The sequence below is a fragment of the Strix uralensis genome, chromosome 1, assembly GCF_047716275.1.
Source record: "Strix uralensis isolate ZFMK-TIS-50842 chromosome 1, bStrUra1, whole genome shotgun sequence".
Taxonomy (NCBI): Eukaryota; Metazoa; Chordata; class Aves; order Strigiformes; family Strigidae; genus Strix; species Strix uralensis.
The window spans coordinates 75824011-75851222 of NC_133972.1; the positions used below are offsets into that span (position 1 = coordinate 75824011).

A 27212-nucleotide genomic window follows, 5' to 3' on the forward strand; every position below is an offset into this window, starting at 1 on the left:
GTTTCCCATAGTCTTACCAAGTATCCGAGTTAAAATTTAACAAGAGAAGAGTCACATAATCCGGAGGCAACAGAAGCTTGTACTAGACACCATTGCTCCAGCATATTTCTTGCCCTAACTAGCTGCAATCTTAAATTCTGGACCTAAACTTGGACAGCAAGTAGCCCTGTATGTGACATTGTTTTAGCTTCCCTGGGACCCAGGAACTCCAAAGGAGAACATGCCTCAGCAGGTCTCCAGTTTAAACACAAGTGGATAAACACGTGCTACAACATTCACAACTTTTGACAGCTGACCAGCCTGCCTGGACTGAAACTACCCTGCCACTCCAGGGTGCTGCAGCAGTCCATGATGCCTAGCAGGTCTACTGAGTCCCTTCTTCAGGTAGTACACGGATTTATACTGAACATGTTTTTAAAGACACCTGTCTTTACGTTGTGCACACCAGCATGCATTAGATTAATTTACACAATGCACACAGAGGAGGAGTTTTCTGGAATGGCAGAACGAGTAAATTTTTCCATTCCACTTACTATCATGAAATGTTGCAAAACCAATGCCCATAAGCTGGCAAGGCTTATAGCAAGACAAATTTGAAAATGCTTTAATGTCTTGAGCTGATTTTAATTTTCACCAGATACTAAAATAACTTACCTGTATTCTGTGGTGTTCAGGAAAATTGTGAAACAAGTCTTGCCCTGACCAACCTAGTTCTCCACTGACAGCAAAATGAAGAGTTATCTTTAAGCCATCTCATTTTTCTGAGAATGAAGACTATTGCATATTTGGCTTGATACGAGGGTGCCACGTCCTTAGAGCAAGCATAAAAATCCCTTCTAATTCAGGGGAGTGAATCGTCTGGAACTACAATAGCGAGGTTCGCAGGACTGTTACACTGTAGTAGTTGTAACTGTGGAGGAGTAAGTCTTGCTTCAAGCCGATCCAATCTCTGAATTAAGGTTACAGTTCTAGAACATAACAGTACTGGTACCTTGTATTACAGCGTATGTACATATATGTAATATATACACTATCTATACATACACACTGTAATACATTACAGCGCAAAATAAATGATGTATTTTTTCAAAGGCTAATAAGTTTTACACCTATTCAGGAAAAACAACCACACCTAGTAGTTTCTACACTTAGATAGTCCAGTTACACTGTTTGTTGTTAAGACAGGAGCTTCTTGGTCCAACATCTGCCAAAGACCCAGCAAGGGGAAAATATTTTCTGTAACTACTTGCATGCTCAAAGAATGATCAACTGTAATAATGCATTGATTGGCTGCCTATCCAAAACCAGCCATCTGAATTTAGTTTTTGCAATAAAACAAAAATCTTTAGTAGTCAAGTGTGCCTTGACTACTTACTGTAAGCTTTTCATGCTCACAGCAGGTAATAATCACCTTTACATAAGGAGGAAGAAAATTACCCCAAGATATTATAAACGTTTTTCTTTACATATCCCAAAATATCAGATAGGATTTAATGTATACTGGTTTTTTTACTGCAAGTACTTGTATAAAGAATATTTCAACCTGTATTTTCAAAGGAAATCAGAATTACATTTAAAGGAGCTTCATCATCTCCCCCAAGAAAACTCATTTTCGCTCTTCTGGAAAAAGGCATTTTAGTACTGAAGTTTTTAGTTAAGAAAGCATACTTTCCTAGTGGATAAAGTATCCAGTAGTACTAATTCCTGCTTTATGCAGATCCCTCATCATGATGCAACGTGGCAAAGCGTAAAGAAGTAAGAAGGCTACATGAAAAGAGCTGCAGTGTCAGAATCACTATTCAGAAGCTTCCAGAACACTGTCATGTTTTACATATATGAACTGCTGGGTTGAACCATGTCTCTGAATCTTTCACTGAAGATCTTACACTATACAACTGGTGCGAATTTACTTCAAAATGCCAAAAGTCTGGACAAATTCTAAGAAAGCAGTTTTAAAAAAAACCAAACCCCAACCTAACTACCGCAAACTTTCTGTTGATGTTTGTTAAAACATCCCCTATTAACTTTATATAGAGAAAAATGCACCTTAAAAGCAGTATGTAACACATCACCTATCCATCCATGACAAATAGAACATGAAACTGTAGTAACTAGATGAAAAAAGACAGTCCAGAAATACAAGTAGTTTTGCAGCAAGCTCTCTTGTACCGCAACTAAATGCTAATGTTTTTAAAACCACTAATGAAAAATAATCTACGTAAAGTGTTATGTTTTATGAGATAACATCACCCGTTACAAGTTAGAGCAATTCCGGTGATTTATCACTTTGTCTCTAAGCACTCTGACATTACTAGTATCATACCCAGCATGGGAGAAAGCATATTATTGTCTTCGCCTCCTGAGTTTAAAAAGACATCAAGTGCTTCTTGGTCAGACATGTCCATTAGGTCCATCTGTTCCAGCATGTCCACATTCACCTCCATGGAGGACATACTTCCAATCGGTTCTGTAGTAAAAATAGTGCAGTGAGCAAACTGACAGTCAGCTACGTGATGTTGTTACCTACAAAGCCTTCATTAGCTGCTATAATTGTATGCATTAGTAATAATTAAAGTAGATATGGAAGGAACACACCCACAGGAGCTGCTCAGCAGCCATCTCAGCCCAAATCCAAGAGTACTCTGTGCAACCTTTGTTGTGAAACTAATGCCCCTTACTGGTTTTGTAAACCAAAACATTTTTGGAACAATATTTACAGCAATAGCACTGTCAGAAATATGCTAGGGTGGGGCTCAGGGGCAAAGATTGAAACTTTCCATTTTGCAACACTCCTTTCCAATTTTCTCAACTAAAAGTCTTTTTTAGAGAAAAACAAACACATTTAAGCAAACAATCATGAAATGTCAATATACAAGGGACATGGAAATTCACAAGTACGGATTAATGTTAACAGAGAGCAGCCGCTCTTCTTCCTCATTCAGTTAGTCTAATAAATGACAGTAGGAGGGAAAACCTAGGCTGATGCCCAATGTCTTCTCAGCATGGGGATTTCACATTATTAATAACTCAAGCAAATTACTTATTATTGTCAATGTAATACTGACAATTCACAAGGGAATGAAATACTTAGATGAATTCTTGGATGAGCATCTTATTCCTTGAACAATAAAACATACAAACACAGAACAAGTAAGTTCAAGGGTACTCAGATTTTAAGTCCAGTTGCTGCATGTATAACATCAAATACTACAATGAACAGTTTAATGGTTTATCTAAATTTAACAATTACAATATTAAAAGCCTTCATATGAGATGAAATCCTATAATTTGATTGGATTTTTTTCCAAATATACTATAGCTCTGTAGTTTTACATGTACTGCAGGATCAAATCTTTTATTAAAACAGTTTCTTTGCTATACATGGGTTGTGCATTATACTGCAGTGCTGAAGTTCACCAGGTTAGTAACCTAACCCTCTAACAGGGCCGTGTGTCCAGTACTAGCCAGTGACAACGCCCACTTTTTGCCTAAGTGGGCTATTTATATATAGTAAGCAGGAGACCCAAACTCAATTCCTTCCTAGACCAAAGGAATTTAGACTTACATATCCCACTTCTCAGAAGAATGTCCTCGCAACCAATCTAGAGCATCTTGCAGATGGGTGTGTATAGCACTCATGCAGAGAAAAGGAAATCTTGGGTTGTATTCTCTGTTCTGCTGTTACAAACGATAGCAGAACCAGTCTTGGAGCAGGGACAGAATCTCTACATTTTTTCCTGCCACACGAGTGATGTAATCTCCCGCTTGCTTTCTTTCTGGTCCTACAATCCTTGCATTTTGGCCCAACAGATGGATACCTCCCACACAGAAGTATCTGTAGTCTATGGCATTCTTGTGCTTTAACTAGTCAGGAGATGCCAGACTTGAGTCATCTCATGATGAGGAGAGAGCTTAATCTGATCTCCCATGTCCTAATCACATACTCTGCATGTTACACAGACAATGGAAATAGCTACCACCTGGGAACCGTTTTGAAATACAACACTGAGCTGGATGCACTCTTCAGCTGCAGAGAAAAGTGCTGTTCCAGATTGGTGCTTCACATTTCCTCAGACAAAGAACAGAGAATCTGACTGATTTTCTAAGGTGTCTAGTTACCCTGGAACCCAAAGTTTGTTTGAAGAGCTTATCTGAACTTCCAATTCCACTGAGGAAGAATTTAGACACTGCAATGCTTCATCTGTAAGCATTAAAACTGCTGCTGACTCTGACCCCTCAACAATATTCTCCACGTTGTGAGTTTGTGGATTACACAGAAGGTATTTTAAAACTTGCCTCGCCTCTCTGCTATCTGCAAGTATCCTGTAGAAAGGTATTGCTCCATGTCCTGCTGGAAGGCTTCTTCAAAGAACTTCTGACGCTCCTTTAGCTTCATCTGCTGGGTGTGCTCCATATCCAAAACCTTCTGTGCATGTTCAGCATCTAGCTCAGCTAAGCATAAAACAAACAAACAAACAAATAAAATATTGCATTTATATCCCCCTGACTCTCAGAGTTTAAAAGCTTCTGAACCAGTGCAATACTGACAGACTGTTACTACAGACTGTTAACAAAGGCCGTTATAAAAGAAGGCGTCTGCGCTTCGTAACTGTATTTTAAATCTGACAGAGTAAGAATACTACGTTAGGCAGCACAACCTTCACATTAAGGTGATGTCATAAATATTTATCTTGAGGCAAGATGCAGATTTCTTAAACTGTAACGGCAGCAACATGTGAAAGCACTGTCCATCAACAACTGGGATTTCAGAATTCTGCTCAAAAAAGCTACCCGATAACGATGCTTCTGCTACTATATGTACCCTATACACCCAAAAGTAATACTTTTGATGTGAATGTTGCAACACATTTCCACCATTATCCAATACAAGTGGAAAGATATATATGTACCTACGCTTATATGTACATACATATAAATGTATGTGCGTGTGTGCACATGCGTGTGAGATTCTGGTTTTGTCAGCCTTCAGACAGACTGAAACAATCCTTTGAAGAATATCCTACACGTGGTGCATGTATGTATCCACAGAAGCCGTGATGGCAGCCTGAGCCGACAGGAGACAGGTAAACAGCACTGTTTTCAACGACAACACCACACAGTCATTCGGTACACAGGCTCTTCTCTGTATACAGCAGCAAAGAATGTGCCAGAAGACAATGATGATACTGACACCAAAAAAGCAGAGCCAACTGCCATGAATTACTAATATGACACCAAGCAGAAAGGGCCGGCTTGTGTAGCTTGTACTGACATGCAGTGACAACTAAATTTGCTTATATATATCTATGCTGGGTCTCTAGCAGCTCCTCTTTCCTCCCACAGCGAAAGCAGTATTAGATGGAATATCATTAGAACTCCTTCCCTCCCTACAGACTGGCCAGAGGATGTACAAAGAAAAGAATTGTGCTGTTTAGTGAAGAATAACATCTTCTAGAATAAAAAGATGTGGTAGCTACTGAAGTACTAACAGTAGCCAGACCACTATTAGAATATGCCTTGAAAAAAAATGCTTTTTAGGAGGAATATATAAACTGGAACCCTTCCTTCTCAAGAGTTTTCTGTTCATTTTTCTAAACTGGTCTTACAAGTTCTTTGCTTACAATAAAAAAAAGAATTTGCTAGCTGAGCTGCTGATGGAAAGGATGGGTCTGGCAAGAAGAGCTGCTGGTGTGGGCTCTTCTACCCATTAGGGGAAGCTCCAACAAATACTGTTGGGTAAAAAATGTCCAAGACTTCACACACCAGACAGACACAGCTAGAATATCCATTTGGATAAATGCTGAAAGAGTGTAAGGTTTTCTAGGACAAGCATCATGTTGGTCTTCCAGGGAAAACGTTATGTTAATGATATTTTAAAATAAGGAAATGCCTTAGAAGTATTTACCATTACAGAGATTATTATCCAAATGCTGAACATGTTTTATTAAACCAGGCAAAACCATCAGAGAGCAGTAATTCACTCTGTTGCCTGCGTCAAGGTCACAGATCATATACAGAAGCAACTGAGCTGTGATAGTTGCCAAAAGGAGGCATAAAACTGGACTGACACACCAAATATCCATTAAAACATCAGTAAATAAGCTGAAATCTTTTTTTTCTTAAAGCAGATTTCAGAAGTAAGATGTCAGTGTATAATAAGGAAAGCATTTTCCTTTAAGTCAACACATCTTCATTATCAATTACACTGTTGTGTATGATGACTCTATGTTCCTTGGAGCGACTCCTTTACTCCAGTCCTGAATGATGAGCAATTATTAACAACATTGTGTATGATGCAGAAATGCTATTCAATTGTAACAATAAAAGCCAGAGGCTCTCACTGACAACAGAAATTTCTGTCTTTCTCATAATATATTCTGACAGTTTTGTACTCTATATGTACTTCAGGATTATTTTTAACCCCAGAACAGAGACAGCATCCAAACAACATATGAGACTGATACAACTTTTTTCTTAGTACTGCACCCTCTGTTTTCTTTATTTTGTCTAAAATGTCCTGTTAACTATTGAAATTGTCGCTGGCCAAAGCTAAATGGCAACAGCTGCCTGCTGTGCTGACATATTCTAAAGAAACTCAAAATACTCTAGCTGAAGAGTTGTCATAGGTTTGTTCTCCAAAGTCAGTTACAGAGAGTTAACATCAAGAACCCTGCTGCACGATTTCACGCTCTGCCAGGTATAATAAAAGCTGCTTGGCTAAGCAAAACCAAACTGCTACATGTGGGGTTTCTGTTTGCTGTCAGAAATGTGAAGGATGATGAAACTAATGGTCAAACCTGAAACAAAAATGGGTTTCTTTTACAAAGCTATTCGGAATTATGTTTTCCATAATCCAAGTGACATTTTACATGTTTATAAAACACTGAATAGAGCCAGCACCAAAAGGAGCCCTAAATTGGACAAAAGTATCACCCATATACCCTCATATGCTGTTCATGTCCATATACAAATTCTTACAGACATCACTGAGACCTGACATGCTTAAAATATTACTGCATTTTTCCTTTCACCATAAAATTGTACCTTTGAATTAGTAACTGCACCTATTTCTTAACCACACTGCTGTGCACAGAAAAAAAAAGAAGACTACAGAGAAAATGCTAATCCACAATTAGATGCAGTCTTACAGGACTTGCCATGATAACCCAAATACAAGGCAACTTCAATTCTACACCACCTGGGACTTTCAAGAGAACAGAAGTAAAAGGAGGCAGAGTATTTCTTAAGAATTGGAAACTCAAGTGCTGACGTACAGCCTTCTGCACCATCCCCAGGAACAGCCCCACAGCCAACCCACAGCTCACCTCCCTCAGTCACAGCACGACTTCCAGGCTGCCTCCTCTGAAGCCCAAGTGAAGAAGCAGCGCTCGTCCACAAAACCTTCACTTGCTACAAAACCTCATTTTCTCCAACACTGCTGAACAATGTGCTCTCGCCAGCCTTGCGCTCACTGTGCAGGTGCTGGAGCATGGAAGTCGGGTCTCCTTCAGCCTGAAGCAGCCTCTGGGTAAGCGCACCCCTACTGAGATGCTACAATGCCCTCGTCTCCCCTCTAGCAAGGTGAGGATTTATCAGGAAATTTCAGGAGACGACTACTTCTCCAAACACCTCAGCATGAGAAAAAGCTACAGTCATCATCTGCTTCTGCCCCTGTGGATCCTGCCCATATCAGCTAACGGAACCTGGAAAGCTGTACCAGCTAATTCCAGTCATTAAAAGGACTGCCCTGTGGTCTTAAAGGTCAACGGAGGGGGGGGAAAATCAGTGCCCAGAATGTAGTCCTTAATGCATTGATTTTCCCTATAGGTGCTCCCTCCCTCAGCCTTTTTTGTGTGCAAAAATATCACCATATAGCTGTGCAAATAGGCCAAAGACTTAGAAATCAAGACAAAACCAGGAGTACAATATAAGTATTTGGTACAACTTCTGTATTTTCACATCTTAATTTACATTTCTGATACCTTTCTGCAGCCAGAAGCTGTGCTAACCAGACACTGTATTCCTATTACAAGATTAATTTATTAAAGCCAGGACCTCAAGATAGATTATTTTTTTTAAAGACTTTATAAAATATTTTTATTTACAAATAAACTCTATTTCTGGAAAAACCTCCCCCCTGTATCTTAAATGTTTGAACTAAACACTAGAATAATCCAAACTCCAAAGGAACAAATTACAATAGGTTATAACCATATACCTCAAGTATAAAGGACACTGTTTTCTGATACCATTTATATGCCTCACTGACACTTCCTACAAATTAAAATTCTGCCACAGTACCTAAAGTTTCTATCCAACCACCAAGCTAAGTGACCATTTTATACCTTAATCTAAAACATTTTCCACTTATGCACAAATTTCCTGAACAAGTATGGCTACAAATAAAACAAATTAGAGAATGACTAGGGAAAAAAAAAAAAATCAGCAACTGAAAACACTGGTTGTTTACATTGCTAACACATCCCTTAGACCTAACGTGAAAGATGTCAAGTTGTCCAAAGGGATGGCTTTTTGGTGCTTTCATACTGCTATTCAATCAGTTTACTTTCCTGCAATTAATTTGTTATGTTACTTGATAGTTCTCATGTGAACCAGAATCCATAAATGTATCTGAGCTAAAGAGGGGGAAGACACAGAGTAACACAAAAACTGGAGCTTAGACTAAATACCCTTTTTTCCACCTCTGTAGTTCATCTGGTTTTTGTAGACTCATTCAACCCAACCATAAAATGTATGCAAGTATTCTTCTCAGGGATTTTTGCTTTCACTAACGATATCAAAGTCTCAAGTGGCCCTTCACTGAACTCACTCCAGGTTTTTGATGTTCTTCCTGTACTGGGGGCCCCAAAACTGGACACAGCATGTAGACATGCTGAGTAGGGGATGATAATCCCTTCCCTTGATCTCCCGGTCGTGCTTTCATCCCTACAGCCCAGGACGTGGCCTCCCTTGCTGCCAGGCGAGCTGCTGCTCATGCCCTGCTCGCTGCCCACCACACCCCCGTGCCCTTTCTGCAGAGCTACCCCCTGGTCAGACCCTCCCCAGTCAGTCTTGCTGCAGGGGCTCCTCCTGCCTGGATGCAGGCCTTTGCATTTGTACCTGTTGAATTTCATCATTTTCCTGTCAGGTCACTCCTCCAACCTCTCTAGGTCCCTCTGGATGCCAGCCCTGCCCTCGAAGTATGGCCTGATCCCCCCAGTTTGGTGTCATCAGCAAACTTGGTGAGAGTGCCCTCTGTCACCTCCTCCAGCAAAGACCAGTGTGCTGCTTATTACCAGCCTCCAGGTAGAGTATGACCCATTAACTGCTACCCTCTAAGCCAACCAGTTATGTATCCATCTTGTTGCCCATCCATCCAGGCTGTAACATCATAATTTGGCTGCAAGAATACTGTGAGAGACTGTCAAAACCTATTAGTAAGCTGGCTATTCACTAAACAACTGAAAGCCTTCAAAAACCAGAATGATAAAACCATTAAAACAGACAATGGAAGACAGACAGCCAAGTAACTTTTCAAGTGAATTATAACTTAGTAACTTATGCTTGCAACTGCCTCATTATATACCCTTTTAAGTAAAAATATCAAAGCAAGACAAGACACCAGGGAGCGCTTCAAAGAATACAGTTTTTCTCCAAAATGTTTAAATTATTCTTGATGGAATTTAGAATACATTTTGATAATATGAGGGAGGAAGTTCAGAGCACTCTTGCACTATACTTTGCTGACAACTTGGGAGAGTCTGTTGACAAAACTTGAAAAAAAATTGTAAGATAGATGAATTAGCTGTACAGTCTTTCTTTCAAAGGAGTAGGAAGAAAACATGTGAAAACTAAAAGATTTAATTGTTTTTAAACTCTGATTTAACAGTCTTTTTATGAAGTAAGTTTTTCTTTACAAAAGGTATATTCAAATAATCACAGTCAAAAAAATTAAGTCCTGATTTACTAGAACGTGAAGACAGGATTTCACTGGACTTCAGTGACAGAAAGATCATCTCTGTTGGAAAAAATATCATCATTCCAAATGAGATTTATTGTCTGACAATTTTCAAAAGCCTGCATTTTCATGAAGAGATATTTTATTAAACTTCAGATTATCAAAATTGTTATTAAAATATTTATTCAAAATAATAGCCATTAAAAATGACTGTGTATATTCCCTGACAATTTCTAACTAGTGTTTTTATAGATTGCATCAGAATATGAAAACTCTAATTAGCCCAGAAATAATCTAGTCAAGAGGAAAAGCAGCGGTTTTACCAGTGCAGAGAAATTATGAAGTTGCCCAATAAAGTTTCAGCAAGTTGGCTTACCCTGGAAATTCCCTCTAAATAAACAAATTGCTTACTTGAGATCCTTGAAAAATACAGAAAAAGCCTAAATAAATATCAGCATAAACCACTGAAAATAATCGCCTGTGTGTATGCCAAGATTCCAGTTACTAAAGCAGCACCTGGAGGAAGAAGCAGCTTCCGACCAAGGCGACAGGAAACAGAGCTTGGGAAAAGGTTTCCACATAACTCCAAACTATCTGGCTACGAGGAAATCATTGTAATGAAAATATACTAAAAATATGCTCCACCAAACAGCAAATGCATGAATCGGGTTCTAAAAATGTAAATACATCTAGGATTAAAAATAAATCATTTATAATCATATGCCTCACAGTGTGTGAAAAGAATTCAGAGCTTGACAGAATTAGGATCTTTTAGGTCAGCTAAACAAAAGCTTATTGCATCTACATTTATTTTACTTCCAGTTTTCTTCAGCTCTCTCCTACTTTTTAAAGCCTTGTGAAGTATAACGAGACCTTTCTAAGGCAGACCAGTGGCTTGCTACTGCAGATGAGACTACAGCTGAGCTACGGACAGACTGCACCTAGTTTGGGTTTGAGTTTTTAAACAGTTAATACAGAGCATACTGTAATTAATTTAGGGGTTCAGACAAGTCTAAAGCATCAGAAGATATATATAAAAGCTTAAACCCTGCCTTGCCCAGCTGTACTTTTTTGCAACAGAATGAACAGAACATGCTACATAGCAGCTATATGGCACATGATATTCTTTGGATTGCTTTCACTTTTCTCTATTCTCTGCAAGCTTAAAAATACACCAGGCTGAGGACTCCTCTGCAAGGTGGTCCACAGCAGCATAATGGACTCTTGTTTTAGATCTAGATCTACTGTGGTTCAGAGACAGTAAGAATGCTTTTCGGTTGTTATATTTCTCATAAAAAACCATCCTGAAACCTGACTGTATTTGCCTACTTCTTGAATTTTTTTAATTAAGAGCAGACAAATGTTCATGCCTGCAAATATGGTAATTGGGAACAATTTTAAAATTGTTTTAATTGGTTTTAACTATAGCCAAAATCATCACGGATATCCTGTTCTACAACACATTATTTTTTTTCCCACACTTGCTTCAGTATTTTCCTACCTTCACATGTGCAAATGCATGTCTTGCAAAGTATGGTAATGTTACAGAAAAAGTTGTATTCTCTCCTTCAGGACCATACTTGACTACTACTGGGTTAACAAATCTACAATCCACTGTTTTCCAGTTTCCTGGTTCAGTTCCATTTATGGTCCCAAGAACACCGAGTGACAATATCTGTCTTTCTAGAAGACAGGATTTAGCAACGTGACTTCAGTGAGATGCAAGTACCACAAACCCTCATCCACTTGCACCAGGACAGGCTCTGTTAGGAAGAGGGTCTTCTAACTCCCCCATTCCTCCTTTAGTCGGATTTCTAGCCAACTGAAATAGAAGAAAAGGTGGCAAGGGAAGGATAGCATTAAGCTGAACCTCCCTAGCATAGAAAGCAAATCAAAACCAAACAAAATGGCAAGCATCTGAGGTCACATGCTTGTTTCCCACCTCCCTGTAAATCCAGCATTTATGGTATTGTAAGAACAGTAATTCTGTTAGTAAGCTGCAAAGTATTTATTTTCACTATAAATAAACCTGACAATGTCACACGTATCTTCAGTACATATACGTTTATTTGTGAAGACAATCTGGCTTTAAAATCTAGCCACACATTATAGAAAAATCCCACTATGACAGAAATTATACTTGAAAACAGTTCAAATGACTCAGCACTAGTCTACTGTCATGAAAAGTTGTATTTAATGCATACGCTCTCCAATTACTGTTTTTTCTGTCTTACCTCAAAAAAACTCATTTTCAGATGGAAAAACTAATCAATAGCAAATCTAAAAGCAAAGTACTTAAAATAGAAACCACAGCACTGCAGTATTCTATCCAGGTTTGCAGAAGTCCATGAAACTGTCCAAAATAAGATTAATAACATCCCATCATCCAAGTACAAATTGATCTATCAAACAATTTAATTACTATTTTCCATTCTGAAAAGATAACCACCTTTCCTTTGGAACTGGAAGGCTCTCAAAGACAGACAAATGGCTTCTGCTACTACAAAAATAGTGCTAAATCTTAACCTTTGCACAACTCTGAGACATTTGCCTTCTAGATCAAATTATGTGCATGCATAGATACATAAATAAATTATGAGATACTATTTTGCTGTCACAACACATTGTGCACATGCTGAAAATATGGGTTCCACAACATGGCAAATCAGTTGGCAGGTATCAGCTTTTACTTGTCCTTAAGAATAACACAAAGTGTCAAACTCTTGCTTTGGTGAAACTATTGTTCCCCCAGACTACAACCATCTTCAGATACACAGGCTAGCAGAACAATACCATTTGGTGCTTAATTAAATCATGCCTCAAAAAACTGAAGGTGAACAAATTATTGCCTTCTTTCCTATTAACTAAAACAAAATGAGGCTTTTACTCCATATATTGTTTTCAGAATAACTAGATTTCTGATCTGAACATGCAATTTATACCTCCCTCTCCAGATGGGTAGAGCCTACAGGCTTCAGAGACAAAAAGGAATGCGCTGCAGATTCATAGTCTCAGTATAATCTGACTTACTTTATATTGACAGTGATGTATTTTAGACTATAAAAAAAAAAAAAGCCCTGTTCAAGACATACTTTAATACAAGTCTTAGGTTAACTTAAGTAATGACTGCTCAATCAGAAATAGAAAAGAAAAAATCCTACCTTTCACAAAAAAACCCATGCAACCAGTTGAAAAAATTTGATTTTTTCACATCTCTTCCACATGGTAAGGCATTCAGTATGCATTATGTAAACTACATTTGCTAACAGATGTGCTTTACAAATGTGCAGCAAACAACACCGTACAATGAAGAAACTGCTATGTCCATCAGAACTCTTAAAACATTTTTATTCAATAGTGAAGAAGACCACGTTGCAAATGCAAATTATGCTTCAAGTGTATTTGATGCCGGAAACCATTCCAAATCATCAGTCCTCTCTCATCTGAATTGGACATCAAACTGAAGTTCTGAAAGCACAAAGCCTGTAAGCATTACTGTAATCAACTGCAAGAGCTATTTCTCAGTTATCAGCTTTCTGTTAGTGTTAAGAACATTAGGGCCTCGTTACTTAAACAGGGCTTTTAACAGAGCCTAAATTTCACACTTTAAACAAGGAACAAATATTTCCCTTATTTCAACAAAAACAGATTCTGTGTCCAAAGATGCACATGAGGTACTTATGCTAAAACATGCACGTCTACCTGTTTGGAGTGGGCTTGATCAATAGGAAAGGACTAGGGAATAACTATAAAAGGAATAAATAGGAGAAACCATTGGGGTTGGGTTTTTTTGCAACTTCTTTCTATTTTAAGCGAAGTATAACAGGGGGAAAATTCTACGAATTAAACCTAAATGTTGGAAGTAGTCAGAACTGCAGGACCGTCGGTGAAATCACTCTCTCATGTAGAAGCCTAGTTTGTTTACGATGTCACAATTTCATATGCAGTAATATTTTAAAAATACCTAAGCCAATCATCATATCAATAGCACACACAGAATACTTGAAGTATTTATTTTTTCTTGACAACTTTGTCTATTTCCTCTTCCATTTCTGCCAAAAGAACTTCTTCAATACAAGCAAAAAAATTGCTATTCATCCATCATATTACTGCTGGGTTTATTTCTTCATTCTTAGAAGTTAAGACGAAAAAGGACTGTTAGATTACAAATCCAGTTCAGTTCAACACTGTTCAGTTAATGTCCCAAAATGAATCACACTACAGACTATCTTTAGAAATCCTAGTGGTGACTAAACACTTTTGTTTGATATGATTAGCCAAAGGAGAACTGAAGTACCATTCACTCTAACAAACCAGCATCTAGGAGCATCCAAACAGTTTCTACAAAATAATATGAGAGGGAACTAATTTGCTAACAGACAACTATCAGGGATGCATTACCAGAATTTTAAAATACATGCAGCCCTGCATGTTCATTACACACAGAGTATCAATTATGGCAGACCAGCTTGTTTTAAAAATCCCTATTTATGCTCAAACACAAAACAAAGATGACAGCATTCTTTTTAAAAATTGAGCATGTAACAGTGCTATTTACTAGTAAAGCTAATTTGCAACAGTAGCAATGGCATGTCTTTTCCAGACTTTTTATAATACTGTAAGACAGGTCTCTTCAAACTACATTATAATATCCTCTTACAAAAGTGCTGTTCAATTAATGGGTTGCTTTTAAATTCAGCCAAGTGGACAGTTACAACTGTACAGGCACAATAAAAGGAAGACAACCAAAACAAAAATCATACTACATTTCAAACAGAACAATGTGGCTGAATATAAAGCAGTATTTTCAGAATATATGACTATATTTTCACAGCTAAAATTCCTCATTTTCTACTATGGAGAGGCATTATATAACAAGAAACATGGCATCTTATAAGTGCAGAAATATACATCAGTGTAATTCTTCCAATGAACATTTTTAAAAACAAAATGGCTTATGTGAAAAACAGTTTAGTTCGGACATGGACTGTGATTCAGATGTAAGGCAATTTTCAGTATGTCAGTTGTAAAGAAAGGATATTGAGTTTTAAATTTTTAATTAAACATTTTAAGTTTTCTTACATGCATCTAGTTTTCATATGCTCACTCCATTCCACTTGTTTCTTCATTTTATTTTTTACAGCTTAATAAATGGTCTATAGCTCAGAAATAACAGATCTTAACAAAAAAGGCAGCCCAGACAAAACTTCCAAATTGTAACTGTCTTTAAACAGCTCAACTGTAAGAATAAAATTCTTTTGATGATCTTGAAAAATGTTTAAGATAAGTCTTTTTGGAGAAAAGAAAGAGTCTTGAAAGATGATCGCTCCCACTGCCTTGCTGACTTATTTGTGTGCCATCTTCTAGCAGAATTGTTCTAAATTGTTCAAATGTGCAACTTTAAATACTGAAGGTGGAATAAAGGTTGCCTTTATATATAGTGTCAAAGCACTTCCATAATTTTACTGTTAATTCCAAACAGTTTCTGCAACTTTGACATGTCTATTTTTTTTAAAAGCATTTAAGGACAAACCTTGAAGAGCAACCATACAACACAGGCAGATGAGAAGAAAAGCAAAACCCTACCTTCCTTACAGTCTGTAAACTATGACAGAAGAGTGTGGCTGGGTTTACTTCTTCATTTTGTTCAACCCTGAGGAATGTCTCATGCTTTAAATTTTCCAGGATTTCAGTATTCCATATGGAAGCCAATATTTACTGCTAATATGAAGGGAAGCTACCAGGTCACAACATATCAGTAGTTTTCAAATTTTTACTCTGACATTGAAGTTTTTATGATGCTTATTCTTTCAAGACAACCAGACTAAACTAGAGTATCAATGCTGGAAAAGTCAAAGTAGATCACCACACCAAGGAAGCTCTGGTGGCTGGGTACAAAAATAACTCTTCTAGACCGAACAATTCTGAAGAAGAAACCCTTCTGGTGGCTTTTGCTTGTTTGTTTTTTTAAAGAGGATCAGCCATCATCTGTCCACCTGCAGCTGGCATAGAATTGACATCAGTTGTAAAACCAACAGCCACCATATTGTCAGCTCCAGCTAAAGCCGTAATGGCAACTGTGTTCACTCAAAACCATTTTTGCAGTTTAGCCATTAATTCATCAATGGCAGCATCAGGCATGAAGTAACAGTGCAATTTTAACCTGTGCTCATATTGGTTTAGCTTACAGTAACAGGTAAATTGATTTCTACAGTTTGCTATTCAAATCAAACTGATTTAAATAACTGCAACGTTAATTTTTCAAGTACTGTATTAGGCTGGTTTAAAGATATTGTGCAAAAACTAGCAGGTTTTTTCTCCTGTGCAAGATCTAAGATCTTAATACCTTTACATTAATAGATTTAATTAATTGAGATTAATATATTGACTTATTGGGATAAAATACTGCTAGACAAGTTTCAGTGGTTAGTATACCTAATCAGGTCATCTGTATCCTCATAAAAAGAGCATAATTTACAGGTAAGACTTTTTCCTTATTTGATGTGCACAGTTTTACACCTGCTTCTTATTAGGAGAATCATTATCACTAAAGCAGTATAAAACTAACTAGGTCTATCAGCTGCTTAGCCCAACACCTCAACATATATATAACAAAAAGAGAGACACCGACGCAGAGCAAACTAGGGAGAGGATGGAGCAGATGTGTGATGTTACTAACACATCAGTGGAGCACTGAACAAGAGAAAAATATGAAAGGAAAGGAGATACAAAGTAAGAGAAATGAAGATGGGGCAGGGGCAGAGGGGAAGGGCAACTGACAACTCAGATTGCTCAACAGAGCTAATAAATAAGACAAGACCCTTTATTTTGGATTTTTCCAGTCTGGCAGAGATTAAACAAGTTGTGAGAAGAAAAGCAATACTAACCAGGAGAAAGAAATTTAAAACAGAGTCACAAAAGGCTTTGCCATATTGAAACTAAACACCAAGAACAAAAAGCCACTGCAATAAAATTGGCTGTTACCAAAGAAATAAGCACTACTGAAGCTACTCTGCCAGACAAAAAGCGAAGAGGCTGTAGGAACAATTACAAGTGAATGAGAAAGCACATACTGCGTGACCATCAATGACTAAAGCCTATGCCTACAGTAAAAACGAACTGACAGATGACACCTAGGATACAGTATCTTATTCAAGCAAACAAAGAAAACCCACCTAAAGGATGCATAGACATCAAAGTGACAGCGAAGACTGAATAAAAAGCAGAAATTCAGGAAGCTGATAAAAGCACTTACAAAGGGGAAGGGAAAAAAGAAGCAGGTTGACTGAAGAAGGAAGTCAATGTAATTAGGACTGTGACACCTGTAAAATACGCTTCCTACGAGATCATTCCTTTCAACATACACAGCGATACGAAAATCTCTCTCGCTCCCTCCCCCCACCTTCTTTTTTTCCAGTGCATGGATGCCACACAAGTCTTCAACATCTTGGGACAGCAAGCACTTACTTGTGCCTGTGCTGCAATACAGTATAAAATGAGGAATTAACTCCCCTGACATTTTTATCAATCAACTTCTGCCATTTGTATGCAGTTTAAAAACATTCATCTTCAGGCCAACTAAAAATACAGAATACTTGATTTATAATCTTTTCCTTAACTCCTGAATATGTATAAGGCTCTACTAATTTAATTTTTAATTTTATTCTTTAGAATATTTTAGCAGTAATTAGTCGTGAGTACTTTAAGCCTCACAAAATGCATGCACATTTCCTGCATAATGTAAACACGCAGTTGATTTCTCAAAAAGTTACATTTCTTAACTATTTCTCTAAACAGCACCTCTCTGCACTAGGTGTCATTTTCTATAGCAATGAAAATCACATGCTATACCTTTACAACAGGTATAGCCACCCATACTAGTAACAATTCAAAGAGCCCCTACAGAACTGCAGTGATTCTGAAAAAGTAGAACTGCTGATTTTTAAAGCATTAAGATAAACTGTAAGCAGAGGTGTACTGATCCTACTCAAGTGGCCAAATCTTCCTCACTTTCATATCTAAGCTTGTGTAATGTGCCTCTCAAAAGCTGAATATCCACTAATTTTAGAGGACGATATCATTAGAACACAATATGGCCTTTATTAAATATGAATTGTTTGTTCACAACACATTCAGCATGACAGCGGGAAAACACTGCCTTCAGGCAACCATTATATCTGCCCTGTTTCCTTCTCTTTCTTCCCGTCATCATACATCTGCTTTGTCAGCCCCAACAGCATCCAATTTCCATGGGCAAGGAGATTTGTTGCCTCCTTTTTAGAGCAACCAACAGTATTTTTATTTGATACTAACACAGAAATAAAAATTATGAAGTTTAAGATTTAAGCTTTCAACAGAGATTGAGGCAGAATAATTCTTACCTCTTAGCTGTTACTGTAGACTCCAACAGATGACACCGTGTTTGATTTCACTGGCTTCATACAGGGAAAATTTCTTCCATAGTCAGGAAGATCAAGATTGATTTTTTAAATAAAAGATTAAATTTTATGGAGGTGGGTTACAAACAACATTATGGGATCTAAACATTTGATGCTCAGACTTTGCGATGCCTTTTAAAAGACAAATGAGATAGGTAGGCAACATGGGATAGTGAAGAGCAGTTATAGGTTATAGAACCTATATAGGCAGCTATAGAACAAACTCCTCGCAAGACATAACACTGAAATGATCTGATCTGTCCCGGGGCTTGGCTAACAACAGACCTTTGGAACATGAAGAACACCACAACTATGAGGTCTTCCAAGACAAACAACCAGGGACAGCATCAGGTACATGCATCGCCCTCAGTATCAGTTTCTGAATATACTAGAAATTATGAATGAGGCTTGAGGTGGGGGTGGGAATCAACCAAGAAATACTGTGGGGGCATTCTTGTTCTGTTGGTACACGTATTTTCTCTCGAGGATTGAATGAATGATAGACCAAGAAGGTGTTCAGCAAGTGTTGAACTTCAGCCTATTGTGATTCTTTTACAAACTATCAAATCTGTTTATAATAGTGACAATCCACAGCTAATGAGAACTGAAGCATTCGTAAGGAATCAAACTAACATCATTATTACCATTTCATGCTCTATAAAACTGTAGAAGCTTGGTAAATACACTTGCTGATATTATTCCTTTTAAACTATTTTTCATGTGTGCTAAATTTACTAGACAAGTTCCCTTGACAATACATGTGTTTATATATGCAGTAAATACAGTATCAACATCAAACAGTGGCTGCATCACACAGAGATGAATCTAACCATGAAGTCCTGAAATTTTGGTCCAGAAGGAATAAAAAAAGCACTAAGACTTGATAATACATCAAAACTGTATTTTAAAAATAAAATTGGTAAATTTGGTGCATTATTCAAGAAAGCATTAAGTTCTTCACAACCAGCCATAAAATATATAGAAGATTATAGAGTTTCATGAAGCATTAATTAGTTCCTTTCTTTCACTCAAAAATCCAAACTACCAGGTTCCCTGTAAAATGCTGGTTTGTCTCTATATATTCAGAACACGGGATTTTTTATAACATTAATCTGGTTTAAATAAAATATATGTGTATATATATTTCATTAGTTTATTTTTATGAATTAATTTTATATATTAAAATCTCTATACAGATGCAAATCCCTTAAGTCAATTTTAATAAAGGTAGATGTATAAATGCATACTTAAGTACAAATGCATTGTATTCAATGTATTGCAAATCATTTCACATATGAACACATTACAGGGCTAGAATGAATTGCATTTTGCTGAAGAAGTTTGCAAGGTAGCAGTTTCTGCTTACCATTCAAAAATAGGTCAGAAATTATATACTTGCATACTGCTATTATAATCCACTTTTTAAAGTGAAAACTGTAATAATATCAGCAGCTATTAAAGACTGACGGCATGTTTTTTCTAACACTAGCCTAATGCTTTCTAAGTGGTAAATTGAATGATGATACTAAGCCTAGAGGGAAAAAAGAATCAGGAAAAATCCTGAGAGAGATTGCATTTCATAAGCATGCATGTATAGTTATGTATTGAGAGATTAAAACAAGAAATGTTATTCTTAAACCCCCCAGTAAAATGAAGAACATATATTTACAGCAAACCAGCCTATAATAATATAGGTCACATCAGATGATTCTCTATTTGGAAATACCCCTCGTGATCAGATCAGGAGATAGCGAGTTCTGCTCATATTTAAAGTGAGACTTCAACGTAAGGCATTTCACATTTAATTTTGTTTTAACTATTCTTTAGAAGTCCTTGGTAGTTGAACAGATTTCACCCTTCACCTTTATTCACCTATAGGAACAGATTTGAGAGAAAGGCAGCAGTCAACTAGTCAAATCACCAGTACTGGAAGTATAATGTACATCCACTGAGTCACCAAGGTTATATAAACTGATACAGCAAATTGATACCACTCCTTCCCTGCCTCCCAAAATACAAGCTACTCAACTACTCAGTCATTACAAATGATACCTTTGTTTCAATGCTAGGAGAATAACTGTTGGAGCCCAGAAACTGAGCTACCTTATCAATCAAGACGAGATCTGGAGGCCAGAGCTCAGGCTTGTCAAGTAAGGCAGCACGAAGATGGGCTATTTGCACTTTCACTGCCCCTGCTCATTGTGCAAAGATGAACACAAAACTCAGATTTTTTCAGATCACTCCAAGATTTTTGTAAAGAGATGAAATAGAAAGTCCTACAGTAAATCACTTCTCAGGTGTTAGGCAGACTGGATTGCACCTAGCCAAGAGGTAACAGTACAAAAGAACAATATGAAGTAGCTGAACTATAAAATATAAAAGAGCTATGTTTAGAAGTAGTCATGAAAAATACTTCTCTAGGTATATGCACTTTTTGACTTGCAGTATTTAACACTGTCAGTATGAACTTGGAGCCTCCTGAAGTGGAAGGCTCCTAAGAGAAACAAAATACTTGACTAATATAGTCTTAAAAAAGTCACAGCACAAAGAATTCTTAAAATAGAAGCTTGCAAAGCGCATTATATTGTCAGAGCAAATCTGTCTCCATCTCACTAGAGATGCTAGCTCGGTGATCCGCATGTAACTCCACCTATCTTTTAAGGCAAAAACTGTCCTAGTACCACTGCTTGTAGGCTTTAATGCAAAATTCTGGCAATTGTCCAAGACTTTGGAAGGGAGAGCACCCAGCTTTTTAAATTTTCTTTTTAGGTCATGACATAAGAGATCACACTGATGTCCACTAATGCTCCATTTACAAAAGCAGAAGGAAGTCAGCAACTTGTACTTTACTTAAAGACAAAATGAAGGCACTTCTAAAAACAATGCTACATTGCACAGAAACTTCATGTTTACACAAGTTACCTAACACTTTCCACAGAGCTTAGTAAAACATAAAACTGAGAAAATATCATGTACTACATGGAATTGAAAACCAAGGTTAAAACAGCATATTTCTGTCCATGGCAAATAGGCATTCCTAGCAAACAGAGATGTTTTTAAATGGAAGTTTTAAGGGAAATGAAATATCAAACACAATTTTATCCTGTCCCCTATGCTTAGAATATGAAAGGGCATCATCATCATCACAGAAATGACCAGACTAAGTTAGAGGTTGCATTTAAAAGTTCGTAAGTGATATTTGGAGCTTTTGTCATGTCTGAAGGAATACAAATTCGGTTTGGGACTTGAGATGTGGTTTAGTTTTCTGGCAATGATAAAAAACCCAAAAAGCTTACCCACCCTTTTATCAGACTTGTCCTTCTGAACAAAGTTAATGGTTATATACAATCTTGTGGCTTTATATGGAACTCTTTACAGTAGCCTTTGCCAGCAGCCAGATGCCATATTGCCTTCTATATCAAAATAGCAACTAAGAATGATGGGTAAGGACATCACTGGAACATGGATCCAATTAACAGAATATTGCAAAATTGACATTTATATAACAAACTTCCAGGTTAGTCATCAATGACTAAATTTATACCACAGAGCTATTCTCACCCTCTGTAGATATAAGAGCAGCAGTTTCCTAGAAACTCCAAAACCAACAGCTTATGAAAAAAACTTTTCTGCCCAACAGATTTCAGTAGAAGTTGTTCAAATACTCATATGTTCCTCATCCCCAGTAATTTAATGACTACAGTAAGTCAGAAAACAACTGATGCTAGACAAAATAAAAAATTGGAGTATCACAACATGGGCAGACAATATTTTCAGCGCTTACAGGATTTAAGAAAGCCTCTTTGCTGAATTAATACTAGAACAGTTTAACACAATTAACAATTAGCTGGAGGCATACTAATTACTACAAAACAAACCCCCAAACCACCCCACCCCAACACACATTGGCCTTTCAGGAATTATTCTCTTTTTCTTGACGCTAATTCCTTCGACATGTTTACATGTAGAAGTCTCCCTGCACCACCTCCATCAAGCAAGCCAAGCTCTCCTAGCGCCTTGTGAAATACGCTCTTTTCTCATAAAACTCAATTGTTTCTCTAATACAACTTCTCATTTGCAGCTGTCCACTGGACATGATTGATCCATCCCGGGGATGTTATTTACCCTGCTCACAGTTGAATTAATCTCAAAATTACATTTCTCAAGTGCAACTTCATAACAGGGACTGTTTTCATCTTAAATAATTTTCACTCAATAACCTGTCACTCACAGAACTTTTTAGCTTGTTGTTAACTACCAGAGGACAAAATCTATAAAATTATTATTTTCTGCATGTTTTACTGCTGTTAAGAGTCACCTGTTCTTAACACTTAACCTTCATACTTGTGCTGCTGCTTGAACAAAATACAGAATGTCCAAATTAAAACTGAATTAGATCTAGTAAGTATTTCTCAAAGGTTATATCAGAGTCATATATATAATGTGTACCTTAAGCATAAGAATCATACTTAAAGAATGCTTGCTTACAGAAGCATACTGGACTATTTCTTTAATTCAAAAAGCAGCAGTCTACATGTTAAAACTGCCATAGTACTCACAACATTAATTCAAAAAGCAACTATTTTTGAAGTATCTTAAAATGAAAATGTCTAATTATGATTATCTTCTCAGTTGAAATCTTGAACTTTCAAGGACTGCAAAGAGGACTATACAGGAAGAATACTGTTTTTTCTGAAATTCATTCATGACGTTTTAATAACGCATTAAAAATACCTTTAGACATTGTCTTGCATTTTACAACTTTCCTTCCAAAATAATTTGATTTCTTTTGTCTCAGAAACCCCCAAAGTTTCCAAATTTTTGAGATATGACTTAAAATATATTATTTCTTTGGCCTGTGTTAGATAAAACCTTTTCTGTTATCTCTTTTGTTGTAGTTAGTCTACAATTCTTTCAAACACCAAACTCATTTTCATTTAATGAATTTTAAGACAATTAGACTGAATAATCACTAATATGCAGGAGAAATCTTCAGTGGTACAAAAGCACCCTGAACTCTATATAGGGACAGAGCAAGAGAGGGAGAGAGAAGTACCTCTGCCAGACTTCTTCCCATCCTGTAACTGGCAGAAGTTTTCATACCAGTTATGGTTCCCCAAATGTGCGAAAATCAAGGACTCAGCTTTCTATTCTGCCAGCCTTCCTACAGCTTTGCATCCAAAACATGTTTGGGTGCAATGAGAAGCAGAGACTAAGTGACTAGCAGCACAGCCCTCTAAATATGTACCAACAAGCAAAAAGGGAAAATACATGTGTCACCCAACCTCTAATGGGAATAGGCTTCCTCCATTCACATCGGTTTGTGTTGACAGAAGCTGAAGCTGCAGGCCCTTCCTGAGGCCCGTGCTCTCCAGCAAGCGCCAGAAGCTACCCTGCACACGAGACTAATTGCACGGACAACTAACTAGCACTCTGTAAAACAAAGGTAAAAAACCCACCCTTCTAATTCCATTGTATGGTTAAACAGACTTCAAAAACAATTACATTACACTTATGATTAAGGCTCAGGACAGTTGGGTCTGCAAAACTGCAATTCCCACATCACTGGTGAGCCACAAAACCTGAGCTTATTGAGTACTACCAGTTCCATTTCCTACCGATGTGAACGCACCAGATACACTGAAAACCACCCGATGTATTTTCAGTTGTCTTCTCTGTGAAGTGTGGGTTTTTCACTTTAATGTTCGATAACCAGAGAACATATAATAAATCTATAAGGATTCAAGATTATGATCTAAATTAAAACCCTCCTGAGCCAATGGAAATGTTAGTGCACCAACCACGTCTGGAGTGATTACATAATCATCTAATTAAGCCAGAAACTTATTTCTATAAATGGCACCATTTCTGTTTGATTTAGAATGAGACACAGCCAACTACATTTTGATCAAGTCTCATTTATGCAATGTCAAAATAGCATTAGCTGGCTTCTACATAAAAGGAAAAAAGGGCTGAGCAACATCTCCAGAAGATTTTCATTTCGCCTTAATCCACAGAGTAACCCAAGTGATTAAAAATGAAACAATGTGTCCAGTTAGTCAAAACTGCTTCTTCGCCTCTTCTGGCCTTAACTCTATCAGAAATATGTCATTTGGAAATATTACATACATACAAATATATTTTACTGATTTTTTTAAATAGCTCACTTTTTAAGTATGTCATTATTTTTATTATTCAATGCCATTTTCCAAAAGAATATTATTTCACCCGTTCAGTAAAAACAAATCACAAAAAGGATGCCACACTAGCCACAATACTGAAGAATTATGTTTGTCCAGTTTCAGCTCTAATGCCTTAATACAATTTAACACAGCATACACAACACTCGTAAATAAAATGGGCAGAATTGTTTTCCAGAATATCCACATTTTTGTTCCATCTACTGACCAGGAGCTGAGAAACATTCAGAATTCTTACATGCCCACATGCACATCTCAGCCATCCGCCGCCCTTTCCATCTGCATCATTAAAACCTGAGCAGAACAAGTAGTTTAATAACACACTGTGAAAGACAGGACTGAGATTTATGTAAGGACATGCTATAAAAAAGGAATACATTATTTCTACCGCAGCTTTTAAAACAATTCTACTATTTCTGAACACTGTAAGGACCAGAGTAGTATATTTACAGTACCACTATAGAAGGAAAGTGCCATGTGGAGAAATATAAAAGCCATATAATCTATTATTGTACATTTATTTAGCTACAACTCAAACCGATGAAATGTCTGTACTTACATTTGCATTTCTAACACATAATAACATAGAAGCATGCCAAAAGAAAGAATACTATCATTATAAAACTGTTTAAAAATTAATTTGCACCAAGATGCAGCCACAGACCACAAGAGCCTACAGCATTTGGTCTTTCAGCACCCCAAAAAGTATTACATCTGATCTTGCTGGAGAGAAGTAATCTTTTTTAAAGCAGGTAGATGAGTATTTCTTAATTTCTCATTAACCTCAGCCTACAGAGATGCTGAGCAAAGAGATTATAATAAAAAAATATAATAATAAGCCACCTTTAGTTTTGCATTACTTTTTTCTGTCACCAAGTTATAGAAGAAAATGTGATTAAAAAAACCATTAGAATAATCCTGGTTACCATAGAGGTGCTAACTTTTCCAATATTAATGTTGATACTGAAGCTTCTACTTACTGCTACTTCTTCCCAGTGGTAGTTGGAGGACTGATATTGCTAAAGCTCACATTTCAGAAATATTCTCCAATTCCATATTCTAATGCCTATAGAAGTATAATTTCAAGGTTGGCCCCTGCACCCCCCTCCCCAAAATAGCTATTCTACTGCCCAGAATACAATTGCAAATGAGGAAAAAAAGAAAGGTTCACAGCTGCGCCCCCAATTCACCATACTTCCATTTCAGTTTCAGGAAACAATAAGAAGAAAAAAGACAACTTCTGTCAATATGTACAAAGTAGTTAAGGATACAAAATGGATTATACCAGTAGCATTGCTTGCAAAACTGACAATTTTCAGTGCAAAGTGGTCACATCACATTTAGCAGAACCGAGGGTAAATTTTGCCATCTTTAAGTAAACAGTCAACCGTTCTGTCTAGATTTACGGAAAACAACTATTTTGATAAATGAAGTATTTCTAATCCGTACAAATGTAAAGAGTTCTCCCATATCAGATGAATTGTTTAAAACAAAATATTCAACTTTACATTGTTATTTAACATAAATATCAAATTTAGTGGTCAGAATTACAACTCATGGGTAGAGCCTTGATAAAGGCATGCTCCAACAGGTTATTAAAATAATATAACAGTTCAATTTGCTCTTATTTTTTGGTCCTGGACATCAAGTGAAGAAAAAAAAAATCCATGTGAATGGTAACAGAAAAAAAACTCTTCCAGTGGTTATATAAAAGAGCATAAAAAGAATCAGAGTAGAAATCCACTTCTTATTTCTATTTCAATTAATGCACAGTTCTAAACATCATTAGTTACAAATTAACAACATGAAAATGTTATTAATTGCATTACGAAGAACACTGTTTCATATGATATATGGTGCTCATATTGATGTAAATAACATTGCTTCATTTAAAATATACATTTTTATCATTTATTTATTATTTTATCTAAAGGAAACTAAGAATTAGCATGACTGCATCTATACTAGTGAATTCACTGCTTTAATTTTTTATCTTCAGATAATAATTCTGTCTCTCCTCATCCTGTAGTATCACCCCACCCCTAAACAAGTCTGCTCGAATTTTAGCTAACAAGGTATCTGTGTATTTGTATTCTTTCACTAATTCCAATTAATATTACCTTGACAATAATGCAAAACGACAGACAAAAGCAAAGCAATAAACAAAAGCCCTGACAAAATAGACATTAACTCACTATTTCTTTCAAATTTGCTAAATCAAGTTGATAATTAACCTCCCATTTATAGCACACCCTTTACAAATCAGGCAATGGTGGTAACCGAGGAAATTAATTCAGCTAAATTTAATTTCATTTTGCATTAGCTTGGCAAATGAAGCTGACAAATAATAAAGATGATAATAAAGTTCCACCTACATGAATTCTTCTGAGTGTCCTCAGTGGCTCCGGGAGATGACATGGCAGTAAGAAATAAGCAAGTAAAAAGAAATACAGTACTGGTCAAGTGAAAGCTCCAGTTACCAAGCAGCTCCACTGATGTGCATCTTCACTGATGTAGAACAAAGGCCGATGCTAGAAGGCTGCTTTTTCAAAGCAGTAATACCGCGACTGCCAGTTTTCAGTGGGTCACTCACACACAGATGAATACACATGGATA

At 36.9% G+C, this 27212-nt stretch overlaps 1 protein-coding gene across 4 annotated transcripts in view; it reads right to left on the reverse strand.

The window, feature by feature from the left end:
- Nucleotides 1-27212, reverse strand: part of DTNBP1 (dystrobrevin binding protein 1) — a 70106-nt gene that overhangs the window by 1939 nt on the left and 40955 nt on the right. For all 4 annotated transcript variants that reach the window (XM_074871293.1, XM_074871320.1, XM_074871302.1 and 1 more), the window contains exons 8-9: nt 4297-4452; nt 2324-2467 (exon numbers count right to left, since the gene is read on the reverse strand). In XM_074871293.1, coding sequence (XP_074727394.1) covers nt 2324-2467; nt 4297-4452 — 300 coding nt within the window. The remainder of the gene's footprint in view (nt 1-2323; nt 2468-4296; nt 4453-27212) is intronic.